The sequence below is a fragment of the Strigops habroptila genome, chromosome 18 (genome assembly GCF_004027225.2).
Source record: "Strigops habroptila isolate Jane chromosome 18, bStrHab1.2.pri, whole genome shotgun sequence".
NCBI lineage: Eukaryota > Metazoa > Chordata > Aves > Psittaciformes > Psittacidae > Strigops > Strigops habroptila.
Window position 1 is genome coordinate 5,416,899 of NC_044294.2, and position 13,465 is coordinate 5,430,363.

The following is a 13,465-nucleotide window of genomic DNA, read 5'->3' on the forward strand; positions in this document are numbered from 1 at the left end:
AATAAATCCAACAACAGCTTAAAGGCGAGATCCCCCCTTCCCCATGGTGCAAATCAGCGCTTCCACCAGCAGCCTCCTTGCTGCAGTCAGGGCTTTGCTCCTGATTTACACCAAGTCCCTTGCCCTGGAACCCCCTCCTTCTGGCAGTCATAAATACACATATATATATATATATAAACCACAATTAATAGTAATGCTTTCTTTAAAAACAGTTTGGTTTTGTCCACGTTTTCGTCCATCATATAAAAATAATACTTCAAAACCCAAGAGCAGCGCGGGCCACGCTTCACATTTGGGGCCAGAGGGATGCAGGATGCGGCCCGAAGCCACTGGGTTGGGTATCACCAGCGTTGGTGCATCCCAAACCGGGCTCTTCCCAAAGCCGGGAAGTGGGGCTGAGCCAAAAAGCCCCCCAGTACCCAACTGGGCATCTCCATCTCATGCACCCCCAGCGACCCGAGTCATTCCCAAGCCCCGTTTCCCTTCTCTAAAGCGCAGTCACAAGAAGAAATCCAGTCGGAGGCGAGGCCAGCTCGCAGCAAGAACCCTGCGAGGGGGCAGGAGGGCTCCCCCTACCCCCCAAATATTCCTGTGGGATAAAAGACTTCCATTTGCTCTATTAAAAATAACCCCCTAACAGCACGGCAAGGCCAGCTCGGGACCAGGACCGGAGCCAGAGCTCCGGCGGCAGGAGGATGAGGAGCAGGACGGTGCCAACATCACCCCCAAACCCATCCCCACGCAGGGACACGGGCACTGGTGGGCTTTAAATATTCACAGTGTGAGGGTTTAAGTTGCAAGTGGGGGTTGTGCAGCTTGGGGGGGGTCCAGGTGACTGACACCCCCCATCCCCGGCATCCAGGATGCTCCAGATGAAGCCTTGGGAAAGGCAGGATGAAGTGATGGATGCCGCTCCAAACCCCACCCTGCTGGGGTGGCAGATGGTCCCCTCCATCTTCAGCCAGTGCTGGCCATGTCCAAGCAGGATCCATCCTCATCATCATCATCATCCCACATCCAGCATCTCCAGCGTCCTGCTCAGCACCGCGGCGTCACACCAGCCACTGCCACCATCCTGAATCCCTTCGGAGCCTGGGGGTCCCACTCAGGGCACTTCCCCCCCATCCTTTTGTCCCTGCCAGGGAGGTTTGTGCAGTCTCTGGGGCGAGGGAAGAGGGAGTGTCAGCATCACGGCAGGACCGCAGCGGGGTCGGTGCGTGCCGACCCTTCCTTCACACAGCCAGGAGCATCCGGATCCAGCCCCTGAGCAGCTTCACATCCCGCCTCGGGCCCTGGGGGAAGGAAGGGAATGATGAGTGGGAGCCAGGGAAGGCGGCGTGGGGAGAAACACATCAAAACCACAGGAAGAAATACACTCTATATATTAAGGAAGTGCTGGTAATGGATTAATGGGCTGCAAAACCACATGCTGGCAGCACTGGGGCGCAGACCTGTGACTCTCCGGCTCTTCCCACCCCTGTCCATCCCCTGCCAGCAGCCGAAATTCCTTGCCCGTGGCTGAGATTGGGGATGATCCAGGGACTCAACACCATCCCCATGGGCTTGGAGCGGAGCCCAGCAAGGTCCCATCCAGCCCCTGCTCACCTCAGAGGTCCTGAGTCTCCAGGTCTGGACATTCCCTTGCTCCCTGTAGTGCCCTGCAAGGGAAAGACAAGGGGTTTAGAGCAGGGTGGGGGTCCCCAAAGCCCCCCCCGAGCAGGATGGTGTCGCACCCACCTCCTCTCTGGCTCCTCGGGGTCACAGCCTCCATCTTCCAGTGGCTGCTCCAGAACCTGGATGAAGGGGAATGGGGAGATGAGCCATGGGGAAAGGGCTGCAATAGGGGGGCTCTCACCAATGCAATGAGGAGGGAATCTCCTACATAACACCCTCCCTCCCCACTGAGCACCACTTGCGTGTCCCCGCCTTGAAACGATGAGGAAAGCGGGGTTCAACCCACACGGAACAAGAGCCAAAAGTGGGGAAACTGAGGCAGGAGAGGCTGCTGGTGCGCAGGGAGGAGGCGAAGGGTGGTCCTTACCCGGGATTTATACTTGTAGAAGAGCAGCCCTCCCATGGCCAGCAGGACGGCCACCACGCTGGCCACCGCGATGTAGATGAGGGGCTCCTGACGGCCCTCCCTGGCCGGCGGCTCCTTCCTGCGCTGCTCTGTGCTCAGAACAAAGCCAGAGTCAAAGCTGGGCCCGGCGCCGCCGTCCTGGGGCTCCCGCCGCCGGCTCAGCCCCCAGCCTGGCGCCCCGGGGCCCCCCGCCGCTCGGTCCCGCAGCCCCGGGGCCATCCTGGTGAAGCGGAGCTGGGTGATGGGCTCCGCTGCCCCGGCGGGACGCATCCTGGCTCCGCCGCTGCTGGGGGATGCTGCCGGGGTGCTGGTCCCGAGCCCGCCGGGATGGTCCGGGAGGATGGAGGCTCCCTGGTGCTGGGCTGGATGCGGCAGTGGGTGACCGGCCGCTGTCCCAGTGCCACCTTCCACCAGTGCTCTGTCCCCACGCGGGATGGGGACGTCCAACGCTGCCAGGCCAAGGGTCCCGGCTGCATCCAGGATGGTTTCGGTGCTGTCGGCTGGAGCTGGCTGCTGCATCCCAATGGATGGCACCGACGCAGTGTCACCTACCCCGGCAGCCAGGACCTCCTCGGCCCCCGAGCCGCCGTCCGTGTTACTGAGGGGCTGTGATGGGGCGTCTAAGTCAGTGAGGGTGGCATGGAGGAGGCTGTAAGGGACCCGGGTGCTAGCGGGTGCCACCTCGCTGCTGGCATGGGTGGCAGCGGAGAGGGAGGGCTGGGTGGCAGGAGGGAGGGCAGGGGACAGGCAATTGCAGTCAGGATCTGTCCCCACACCTGAAAGAAGCAGAGAGAAGAGACGGCCGTGGGGTCACCAGCCTCCAAGAGGTGCCCAGCCAGCAGATCCAAGGTCGGGGGCAGTGTCCTCATCCCTCCCCATGGGGAATCAGGTCAAACAGCCACCCAAAGCAGAGCCAGGAGAGCAAAGGTGAAGCAGAGAGCAGGCAGGGAGTGATGTGGCAGCACAAAGATGACAAGCAACAGGCAGGAGGAAGCAAACCCGAATCTCCGGGTCCCCTGAGCCAATGGCAGCGGGTTATCCACGACTGACAGTGACAGCCATGTTTAATGTCCCCCCGGCACAGGGACATGGCACAGCTCCAACACACAGCAAGACATCTCCTCCACGGGCATGCAGACACAGGACGGCAACACGGGGCTCTTCCACCCCAAAATGCTCTCTCCAAAGGCTTGGTGAGGGGAAACTGAGGCACGGGGCAGTTGAAGTGACACAGCCGAGGTCATGCAGCACGTCGGTGGCAGAGGGGTCCCAACGCCTCCGTTCTCCGTGTTAACGCTCAACCCATGCACTGGGGCTTTGAGACAGAGCCAAGCCTGATGCCTCCAGCCAAGCTTGATGGAGATACCTCCTTACTCCCCCTCGGCATCTCTCTCTCTGGCCTTGTTTCCAGCAGGATTCGGCCCAAATCTCACCTCCAAAGGGTGGCCAACCCCTTCTCCCAACCCTGGCTCGACACAGACACACCAAGGCCACCCCTTGGGGACGGTGACAGAGACAGGACCAACGCAGACACGTGCCCACGGCGCCCGCGTGTGCCCATGGATGGGACACGCGGCTGTGAAGCTGCCCCATGCAGGCGAGCCCGAGCCCCCCCAACCCAGCACGGGTTCACCAGGCAGAGGCAAAGCCTCACATCTCACCTGGGGAGGCTCCAGCTTTCCTGGGTCCCAAGCAGGTCCTGCGGTAGACCTGGCTGCAATCCCTCTCGAAGGTCTCCTGGTTCTGCAGCAGTTGGTTGATGTCCTGGAAGAACTGCTTGACCAGCACCAGCATCTCATATGGGGAGGTGGTGAACTCCTCAAAGCACATCTGCGAGAGCTGGAGGAAGAGCCGGGCTCAGCATCGGCCCCACAACCATGCAGAGCACCCGGTGTCACCACCACGGGGTTCCACACTGCACCCAGGGCAGGGTTTGACCCTCCCCATGGCTCCCTGTGCCCATGCACCCACCCCAGGATGCTCTGGACACCCCATTTATAGACTCATTGGATGGTTTGGGTTGGAAACGACCTTAAGATCATCCATTTCCAAGCCCTACCATGGGCAGGGACACCTCACACTAGACCATATCACCCCAGGCTCTGTCCCTTCACCAAAGGATGAGGGCTCAGAGCATTCCCCCATGGATCTGGCATGGGACACCGCACCTTTCTCTCCTCTTCATCCTCCTCCCTGATGCAGGGGTCGAAGCTCTCGTCGATGCGGCTGTACATCCTGCGCACCATCTGCATCTTCTTGGCGTTGGAGGAGTTCTCCTTGAACTCCGTGCGCTCCAGGATCTTGCCCAGCAGAGGAAAAGCTGCTTTCACGTAGCAAACAGAGTCGTTCTGTGAGGACACAGACCCCCCCCCCCAAAGTGAGACTGGTTCAGGGATGGGCAGAGCAGCACCTCCCATCCTGCTCTGCCTTGGGGAAACTGAGGCACAGACGCACAAAGCGCCTTTACATGGCCCTGAGGCTGCCCAAGCTGGGACTCAATAGCTGTCTACGGGCAGGATGGGTCCCTCCTGTGCTGCCACCCATGAAAGGGGAGAGGAGAGGGGAGATTGGGGACCCAGGGACCCCCCCTCCATGCACCAGCCAGCCCTGGTCCCTGTCCCCTTCTGTCCCCAGCAAGGAGCCACTCACCAACTGCATCTTGTTGATGAACTTGAAGGAGACTCTGCCCGGGTGCTGCATCTGGGTGTCAGCCTGGAAGGACAGAGCAGGATGTCACCCTATGGGGTGCTTATCCCTGCACCAGGGACGCCGGTCTCCTCCCACCCTGCTTCTCTTCCTCCTCCTCTTCCTCCCAGCACCACAGCAGAGCCCAGCCCTGCTTCATTCTCCCCCCCGCTGCAGAAGAGCATCCCACCAGGCAGGAGGTGGCTGTGGCACTGAGGTCACACATCCCATGGGAATCACACCACGCTGGGGACCGCCTATGCCACAACCCTTCCCAATGAGGGGGGTGTCCAAAACAAGCCCCCTATCTCCGGGCTGGTATTCCAAGCTGGAATACTGGCCCGGAAACAATTGCTCCATTATCCTGTAGGGGCTGAAGCAAGGGGATGGCTCCTCCACCAGCGGGAAGAGGAGAGGGCTGCAATCCCCAGCAGCGAAACCACCGCTTCCATTCAAACCTGCTCCATCCCCTTTTTCCCTGCAACCACGCATCCACTTTCAAATCCCATGGGATTCCAAAGCAAAAGCTCCCCCGGGACAAGTCTGGTAGAGGAAGCCGTTATCTGCCATCTCCTGGCACTACAGCTCAGTGTTTGAAGAGGAAGAGGTAAACCCGAGCCCGGACACAGCGGTTACAGCACCCTGCTCGCTGCACGGTGGAATTTAATCTGCGACAACCAGTTAAATCCCTGCGTGCCCCCAATTCCCGGCTCTCCCCTGAACAGCCGCATGATTCCCACACTCGGAGGTGAGCCAAGGGCCAGCACAAGATACGGCCCCAACAGCCGGGATGGGGCCAGGACGAGTCGTGTCCCTGTGGGATGGGTGTGAGCATCCAGCGCTGCCCCTATGGACCACGCAGGGTGGAAGGCACCCATCGCCAAAGGCACCCATGGCTACAGCCTGGCTGGCTCCATCCATCGCCTGGCCAGCGGCCCCCCTCGCTGCCTGCCACCCACCCGCAGCCCTGTTGCCAGCCCAGCTTCCAGGCAAGCAGCTGGACTCAGGAATGCAGCCGGATTCCTCCGCTTAACCCCTGCGCAGCCGCCTGGATAACACCCGTCCCCTCCGCTGCTTCCCCACCGCTCCTGCCTCATCCAGCCCCTTTCCCAGCCACGTTCCTGCTCCCCCTTCATCTTCCATTTATCCCAACCAGCACTTTTCCACAGCCAGCCATGCTAAAGGCATGACAGCGCATCACCCCGCCCCCACCAGCACCCGCTTATCCCTCGTGCCCATGGATGCTCAGCTCCTGGGTACCATCATTTTAATGCTGGAGCTGAAAACAAGCAGATTTGCCCAAAACAAGGGCTGGTTTGTGCCTCCCTGGCCCCCCAACGAGCCCCATCCCGTGGCAGGGTGCAGAGAGGACACTCACCAGCTCCTCCAGCTCGGCCAGGTGCCTCTCAGTGATGATCTGCTGGCAGTATCTGTTCTGCTCTGTCTCATGGATGCTGCAGACCAGGAGGATGAGGAGGGAGGAGAGCAGGGTGCAGCGGAACAGGCACACCTGAGCATGACAGAGCAAAGGCTTGGAGCAGCATGAATCCCCCCCTTTCCCACCCGCCACCCCCCTGCTTCGTGATGGACAAGGCTTGACCCCGATCCGGCAGGATAACCCCACCATGAACCTCCAACCCCATTCCCATCCCTATCCTGCTATTTTTAGGAACGTCAGATCAGCAGGGAATTTCCCAGTGCCCAGCGCAGGGGCTGCGTGGCCGGAGCCTGGCGAGGACAAGCCCGGTTGTGGCTCTCAGCCACTTCCACATTCCCCATCCAGCCCTCATCCCGCTCTCCCACACCATTTCTCCAGCTCCCCTGCACATCTTCTCCTCCACCCCGGCTCCGGGGAGCCGTCTGACGCACTGACCCACCCATCCCCAAAAATCCTCTTCCCACCCTCCGGACCCCCCCCAGCTTCCAGAGCCTGCACCCGCCGGGCTCTTTCCATGCAGCAGCTCTGGCGTCGCCCCAAATTCCCCTCCCAATCCCCCTGCAGTGAAGCGGGGAGGCCCCAAGTCGTGGCGGGATCCCGGTGGGGCTTGTCCCGGGACTAAGACCCCCGAGGTGGGGATGGAGCAGACCCCCGGGGGTGGGAAGGGGGATGATGTGTGCTCCCCCCCGCTCCGGTGCACCGGCACTGAGAGGGTGCCTGGGTGATGGAGGGGGGGAATTTCCCTTGGAAGATGTCCAGAAATCCTCCCCTCTTGTGAAACTGCCAGATGCCACCGCCGAGACACGGCCACGGCAGGCCGGAGCCTCACCCCGCCGGGACGGGACGGGCTGGAGCCGGGGCCTCTCCCCGCCAGCTCCGGGAAGCGAGACAGGGCTGGAACCGAGAACCCGGGGCTTCACCCTTCGGCTCCGGGAGCCCCAGTGCTGGAACCGAGCATCGGGAGGGGGGCTGGAGCCTCATCCCGCGGGTCCAACAACCGAGCTGGGGCTGGAGCATCACCCCGCCGGGAGCCGGGACTCCCGACACGGAGCTCTGCCCTGTCCCGCTGCCTGCCCCGGGGGAGCGGGTTACGAGGGGACCCCGCACCGGTGGCAGCGGGCGCCGCGCCGGGCTAACGGGAGGGGCCGCCGTACCTTGGCTCCGAGGCGGGGCATGGGGGCTGCCGTGGGGCCGGGGCTGCGGCGGGGCCGGGCGGAGCGGGCGAGGCGGCGGCGGGGCCGAGCGGGGCCGGGCTGAGCCACCACCGCCGCCGCGCTCCCCTTTATAGCGCCGCGGCAGCATGTGGTTTATGAGAATGGGCTGGCGCTCGGCCCCGCTCGGCCCCGCTCGGCTCCGCTCGGATCGGATCGGCCCCTCCTCGGATCGGATCGGCCCCTCCTCGAATCAGTTCGTCTCCCTCTCGGGTCGGATCGGTCCCTACTCGGATCGGGTCGGCCCCGCTCGGATCGGATCGGCCTCTCTTCGGATTAGTTCGTGTCCTCCTCGGATCGGGTCGGCCCCTTCTCGGATCAGTTCGGCCCCTCTTCGGATCGAGTCGATCGCAATCGGATCGCGCCGCCTCGGCTCGGTTCGGTTCGGTTCGGCTCGGCTCGACAGTGCGCCCCCCCCCCACCGTCCCCTGCACCATGCCATGTACACACACATGCACATGGGGCTTGCACGTATTCGTATGTATATGGTCACCCCTGGACATGTGCACCCATGTGCACACACACACATGTCCTGGGGCTTGAACATGTGTGTGCTCACCGCTGGGCACAGGTACCCATGCACACACACATCACACACGAACACACACAGCCCTGGGTCTTGCACATATGTGTATGTGTATGTGTATGTGTATGTGTATGTGTATGTGTATGTGTATGTGTATGTGTATGTGTATGGTCACCCCTGGGCACATGTACCCATGTGCACATACACACAGCCCTGGGGCTTGCACACATGTGTGTGTGTGCATGCCCTGGGCACACGCACATGTGACACTCCATGTGCATGCACGCAGACCCCACACACGCATGCACACCCGTGCAGGCACACCCGTGTCCATGTGCACACACACACCACACGCATACTCACTGTGTGTGTGCACGCAAACACCCTCCCAGTGTGCACACATGTGTAAACTACATGCATGTCCTGCATGAGTTTGCATGGGTGTGCACAAAGGGATCCATGTGTGCATGGACAGATCCATGTGTGCATGAATAGATCCATGCATGCACAAGCAGCTCCGTCTGCGTGGGTGTGCATGAACAGATCTGTGTGCACACACATATGCATGGATGGATCCACGTGTGCATGGATGGATCCACGTGTGCATGGATGGATTCACATGGGCATGGATGGATTCACATGGGCATGGATGGATCTGCGTGTGCATGGATGGATCCACATGTGCATGGATGGATCCATGTGTGCATGGATGGATCCACATGTGCATGGATGGATCCACATGTGCATGAATGGATCCACGTGTGCGTGGATGGATTCACATGTGCACAAGCAGCTCCATTTGCATGGGTGTGCATGAACAGATCTGTGTGCACACACATATGCATGGATGGATCCACGTATGCATGGATGGATCCACATGTGCATGGATGGATCCATGTGGGCATGGATGGATTCACATGGGCATGGATGGATCTGTGTGTGCATGGATGGATCTGCGTGTGCATGGATGGATTCACGTGTGCATGGATGGATCCACATGTGCATAGATGGATCACGTGTGCATGGATGAAACCACATGTGCACAAGCAGCTCCATTTGCATGGGTGTGCATGAACAGATCTGTGCACACACATATGCATGGATGGATCCACGTGTGCATGGATGGATCCACATGTGCATGGACGGATCCACATGTGCACAAGCATCTCCATTTGCACAGCTGTGCACGAAGGGCTCCCCAAGTGCGCAGACGGATCCATGTGCAAGGAAGTGCATGGCTGGATCCACTGCCTTGGGGGTTTCCCCGCTTGCTGCCCCTGCTCGCAGGCAACTGGGACCAGTCAGTGGCCACGAGGTGACAAAGTGTTTGTCACCCTGACAGCAAAACACGCTGCAACCGCCCCACTGGCTGTGGTGAGGGGACAGGGACACGGGGCCGCGTGGCGGTGGCAGCCACCACATCCGAGCTTCGAGGAAGCAGCAGCATCAGCTCCCCAGGGCCGGAAACTCTGACGGGGCTCGGAAGCTGCTGAGGGTTCTCCTTGGAGCTGAGCTAAAGCTGCAGCTGAGCAGAGTCATTGGGGAGCAAGTGCAGGAATGATGGAGATTTGGGGGTTGGGAAGAGCTGGGAGCCGTGCGGAGATGGGGACAGCAGTGACAGCCGCGAAAGAGCATCGAATCCGCGCCAACACATGGGTGCCCCACGTCCTTATCACCCATGGGCAGCTGCACGCAGATAAACATCTATGTAGGGGATGATGGCGACAGCGGGGAGGAAGGATGCTGGGGTTAAAAATGAGATGTGCTCACAAAATAACCCCTTTTCCCCCTCCAATTCCAAGAGATTATCTTCATGTTCCACAATGCTCCATCCCGGGAGCCTTGGCAGTGGGAGGACCCCGGGGTGGGCACCCAAGGGACACAGCGGGTGACGCCAGCCTTAGGGGTGACTCACGGGCACCCCGTGCCAGCGCGTGGGGCCCTTTGGCTCCGGCTGAGGACCACGCTCCTTCTTATCTCCTGCTCACTCATCATCCTCCTCCTCCTCCTTGTAAGTGACCGGAAAAGTGTCACGTCCCAAGTCATGGGACACTCGAAGGGGGACAGAGGGATGCCGGGACACGGGACGCTGTCCTGCCCGCGTTAATAATTCACCCCCTGTGTGACAAGCAGCAGCTGCCTCTGTTTCTTTTTGGCAGGGAAGTGGCTTTTGCCCCTCCTCCCGCCCCAAACCTGCCCAAATCCCTGAGTCACGGGGCACAAGTAGAGACATGGAGTGGTGGCGGGTGACGGTGGTGGCAGAGCCGCCCCCCCGTGCCCGCACCACAGCCAGGGGAACCTGCGGAGGCAACATTTGGAGTGGGACAACCTGGCTGTGCCTCTCCCAGTTACAAACCGGGACCAGTGGCAGCCCCGGTACTGCATGGGAGCTGCTGTCCCCATGTCCCCCACGACCATCTCCAAGCCCTGCGGCTGTCACCCAGAGAGGAAAAGGCAGGATGAGGCCATAGGAGCTCCTGGGCATCCTGCTGGGGGGTGTCTCCATGTCTCCTGGCCCCATGCAGGGATGCGGGTGGGGGGATGCAGGATGCTCTTGGCTCTGAAGGGCCTGGACCAGTCACCGGGACCATCCCGCTTGCAGCCGCATCTCCTCCTTGTCCGAGGTTAGAGCACCCTGGATGAGGGCAGAGCATCCCTGGAGGAGGGTAGAGCATCCCTAGAGGTAGGCAGAGCGTCCCTGGACGAGGTTAGAACATCCCTGGAGGAGGTTAGAGCATCCTTAGATAAGGTTAGAGCATCCCGGGATGATGTTAGAGCATCCCTGGATAAGGTTAGAGTATCCCAAGACGAGGTTAGAGCATCCGTGGACCTCGACCCTCCTGCTCAGAGATCTGGAGGTGCCACTGGTCCGTTATCTCCAGCGATCCCACTTCTTCCCACCCCCAGTGGGAGCACAGGCACATTCCAACCCAATGCCTCATTTCGGGGGCGTTTTTTCAGGCCACTGAGTACCAAAGAGGGGGGAGAACCCGCAGCACACGCAGATCCCTCCCGGCTGCGCGGCGAGACCGGCCTCGGGCTGCGAACGGCCTCTTGGAGAAAGTTCTTCGCAGCAGAAAGTGCTGCGAGCTCTGAATCAGCTCCTTCAGCTCCTTCCCGGTGATTCACCGCGGGGCCGGGATGTGCCTCCCCGAGCACTGCGGCAGAGCCGGGACTGCGGCTCCCCCCCCCGCCGGCAGCACGATGCGGTGTGTGCCCGGGCTGGAAATCCCCGTGGGAATGTCCCGAGCCGGTCCCTTGAGGAGCAGCGGAATGCGGGTGGCGGGCGCTGCCCCGGCCCGCTGCCAGCGCCGCGACTCGGCGACACGAGCAGGCGGCAGGATGAGGCTGGAGCCTTCATCCCGCAGTGACACCCCCCACCCCCCCCCGCCGCTTCCTCCTCTCCATCACTCCCGTGCTGCCGGCTCCAGAGCGGGAGCCTGTGTCCTGCTCCGGACCCTCATGTTTGGGGTCCCCCATGGGGTGGGTACCCATGGAAAGAGGAGCACTGGCCGGATCCGGGTGCAGGGACTCAGTGCCTGTTGGCTGGGATGGGGGAACCACAGGGTCAGGATGCGTCCGGTGTCCACAAAGTCCCATTTTAGGGTTATCCTAACCCAGAATCCGGCCATCCTCGACCACCAGCGAACAGGTCACCCCCCCGGCTCACACTGAGGGGTCCCTGGGCAGGGACAAAGCTCACCCCTTGGCTCAAGGAGGGGTCACCCATGCCAGGGACAGGGGGACAGAGGACGGGTTGTGGGTCACCGCTGTGTCCCCAGCCATGTGGCCGGGGCTGAGTCATGCCAGGCTCCAGCTCCACTCCTCCCTCCACTGAGGAATGCGGCCGGAGCTGGAGCCGGAGCCAAAATCCTTCCCAGTCGCCTGCCCGACGGCACCCACCGAGGCTGGGGCGAGCAGGGGCGTGCCACCGGCAGTGGGTTCAGGGTGGCAGCAGTAGCTGCTGCTCTCCATGTGCCCACACCGCAGGGCACTGCACCCATGGGTGCCCAGGGCACCCCAGCACCCACTGTATGCCCTGAACCAGGGTGATGGGGGAGATTTACAGCCCTCAGTGTGCCCCGTCCCATGCTCAGCCCCACACAGGGAGCTCAGCATCACCCGGTGCTCGTGGCACAGTGCTTCATGGTGCAACCCCAGCACCCTCCAGCACAGCCTGGATGGAGCCAAGTGGGTGCTGATCCATGGAAGAGTCCAGGGGCTGTGCCGGGAGCAGCCTGACACTAGTGGGGATAGGAACCAGGATCGGGGGCAGGATGGGTAAGAGGCTTGGGAGTGCTCCAGGGAAGCCTGGCCTCAGTGCCATGGGATGGGGACACCGGTGACACCTGCCTGGGGAGGGCTGGGGGGTCCCTCGCTGTCACCAGGGCTGGGCACAAGCTCCTGCCAACCCCTTGCTCTTGCCAAACCCTCCCCATGGCCCTGGGGTTGTGCGATGGACGGAGCCAGCATCATCTCTGACCTCAGCACGCCTCCAGGTGCCAAATCCCCTCTTTAACCCCCTTAAATTGGGTGCCCACACCGCACACAGCTCCATCCCCAGGCTGCCGGGGTGGCACCCACAAACATGGGGCTGGAGGGGGCTGTTTTGAGCCCCCAACCCCCAGTGATGGAGATGCTCCGGGTTGGGCCCAGAGCCGCCCCGCTCGGGAACAGAGGAGCCGTTTGTCCTCCCCCCGGGGGCTGGTTGTTTATCTGCAGCAGAGGGTTTACATCAGCGACTGGCCCCGCTCTCCACTGCGGACACACACGTGTCCCCGGCTGCATCCCGGGTCCCCACGTGCCACCAGGGAAGGAGGGGCCCAGCAGCAGCTCACCCCAGTGCAGGATCCAACCCCGGTGCTGCTGAGCTCCCTCTTTGCATCCCCCCAGCCCCAAGGGGCAGCCCAAGTGACACCCGCTTGACAGTGGGGGTCCCTGGGTGCTGCAGGCGCAATGGGGCTCAACCTCCATCATCTTCCTCACTGCAGGTGGAGGGAGACCAAGACAAACGCCTATGGGATGAGCTGGATGGACACATGGACAAACCATCACCCACCCCTGCAGCGTGTAGAGCTCCATAATTCTATTCCCTGAGGCCAGGTCCCATGCCCAAGGAGCAGTGAGGGGATAACTGGTCCCAAAGTGGGGCTTGGGGGGACGCAAGGGCCCCACTGGCCGGGGAAGGAGCCCTCGCCTCCCGAAAGGAAGCAGCTCCTGCCAGGAATTCGAGGCATTACTCAGCTCCACGGCCACGGATCAGCTGTTTGGCTGCACAGAACCTGTTTTTCATTAGCGGCGGAGGGTTTAGCACCATAAAGCTGCTTCTCCCTCCAGCTCATGGCTCTGGGAGCATCCTTCATCCAGGGATAATGGGATGCCGATGGCAGGTTGAGGGAAGCTGGCAGCGGTTTAGCCCTAAAGGGCCTTGGCCACGAGAGCTCCCTGTGGCTCCATGCCTGAATCCATCCCATTCCCATCACAGGGATGCATTTCAGTTTGGAGCTGAAAACTCCAGGCTGTGC

General features: G+C 61.5%; 1 protein-coding gene across 2 annotated transcripts; it reads right to left on the reverse strand.

Annotated features, from left to right (window-relative positions):
• Positions 1-249: 249 nt before the first annotated feature.
• CSF1 (colony stimulating factor 1) lies at positions 250-7,501 on the reverse strand. 2 transcript variants are annotated; one of them, XM_030473226.1, is made up of 9 exons: positions 7,358-7,501; positions 6,144-6,275; positions 4,730-4,792; positions 4,249-4,428; positions 3,742-3,919; positions 2,042-2,856; positions 1,738-1,793; positions 1,606-1,658; positions 250-1,292 (listed from the first exon to the last, which is right to left on the reverse strand). In XM_030473226.1, the coding sequence occupies exons 1-8, from the start codon at positions 7,376-7,378 to the stop codon at positions 1,607-1,609; spliced, it is 1,497 nt and encodes a 498-aa protein (XP_030329086.1). In that variant the 5' UTR covers positions 7,379-7,501; the 3' UTR covers positions 250-1,292; position 1,606. The 2 variants fall into 2 exon arrangements, with proteins under 2 accessions (XP_030329086.1, XP_030329088.1); XM_030473228.1 differs by having other exon boundaries at positions 2,042-2,169; positions 7,358-7,378.
• Positions 7,502-13,465: the final 5,964 nt, after the last annotated feature.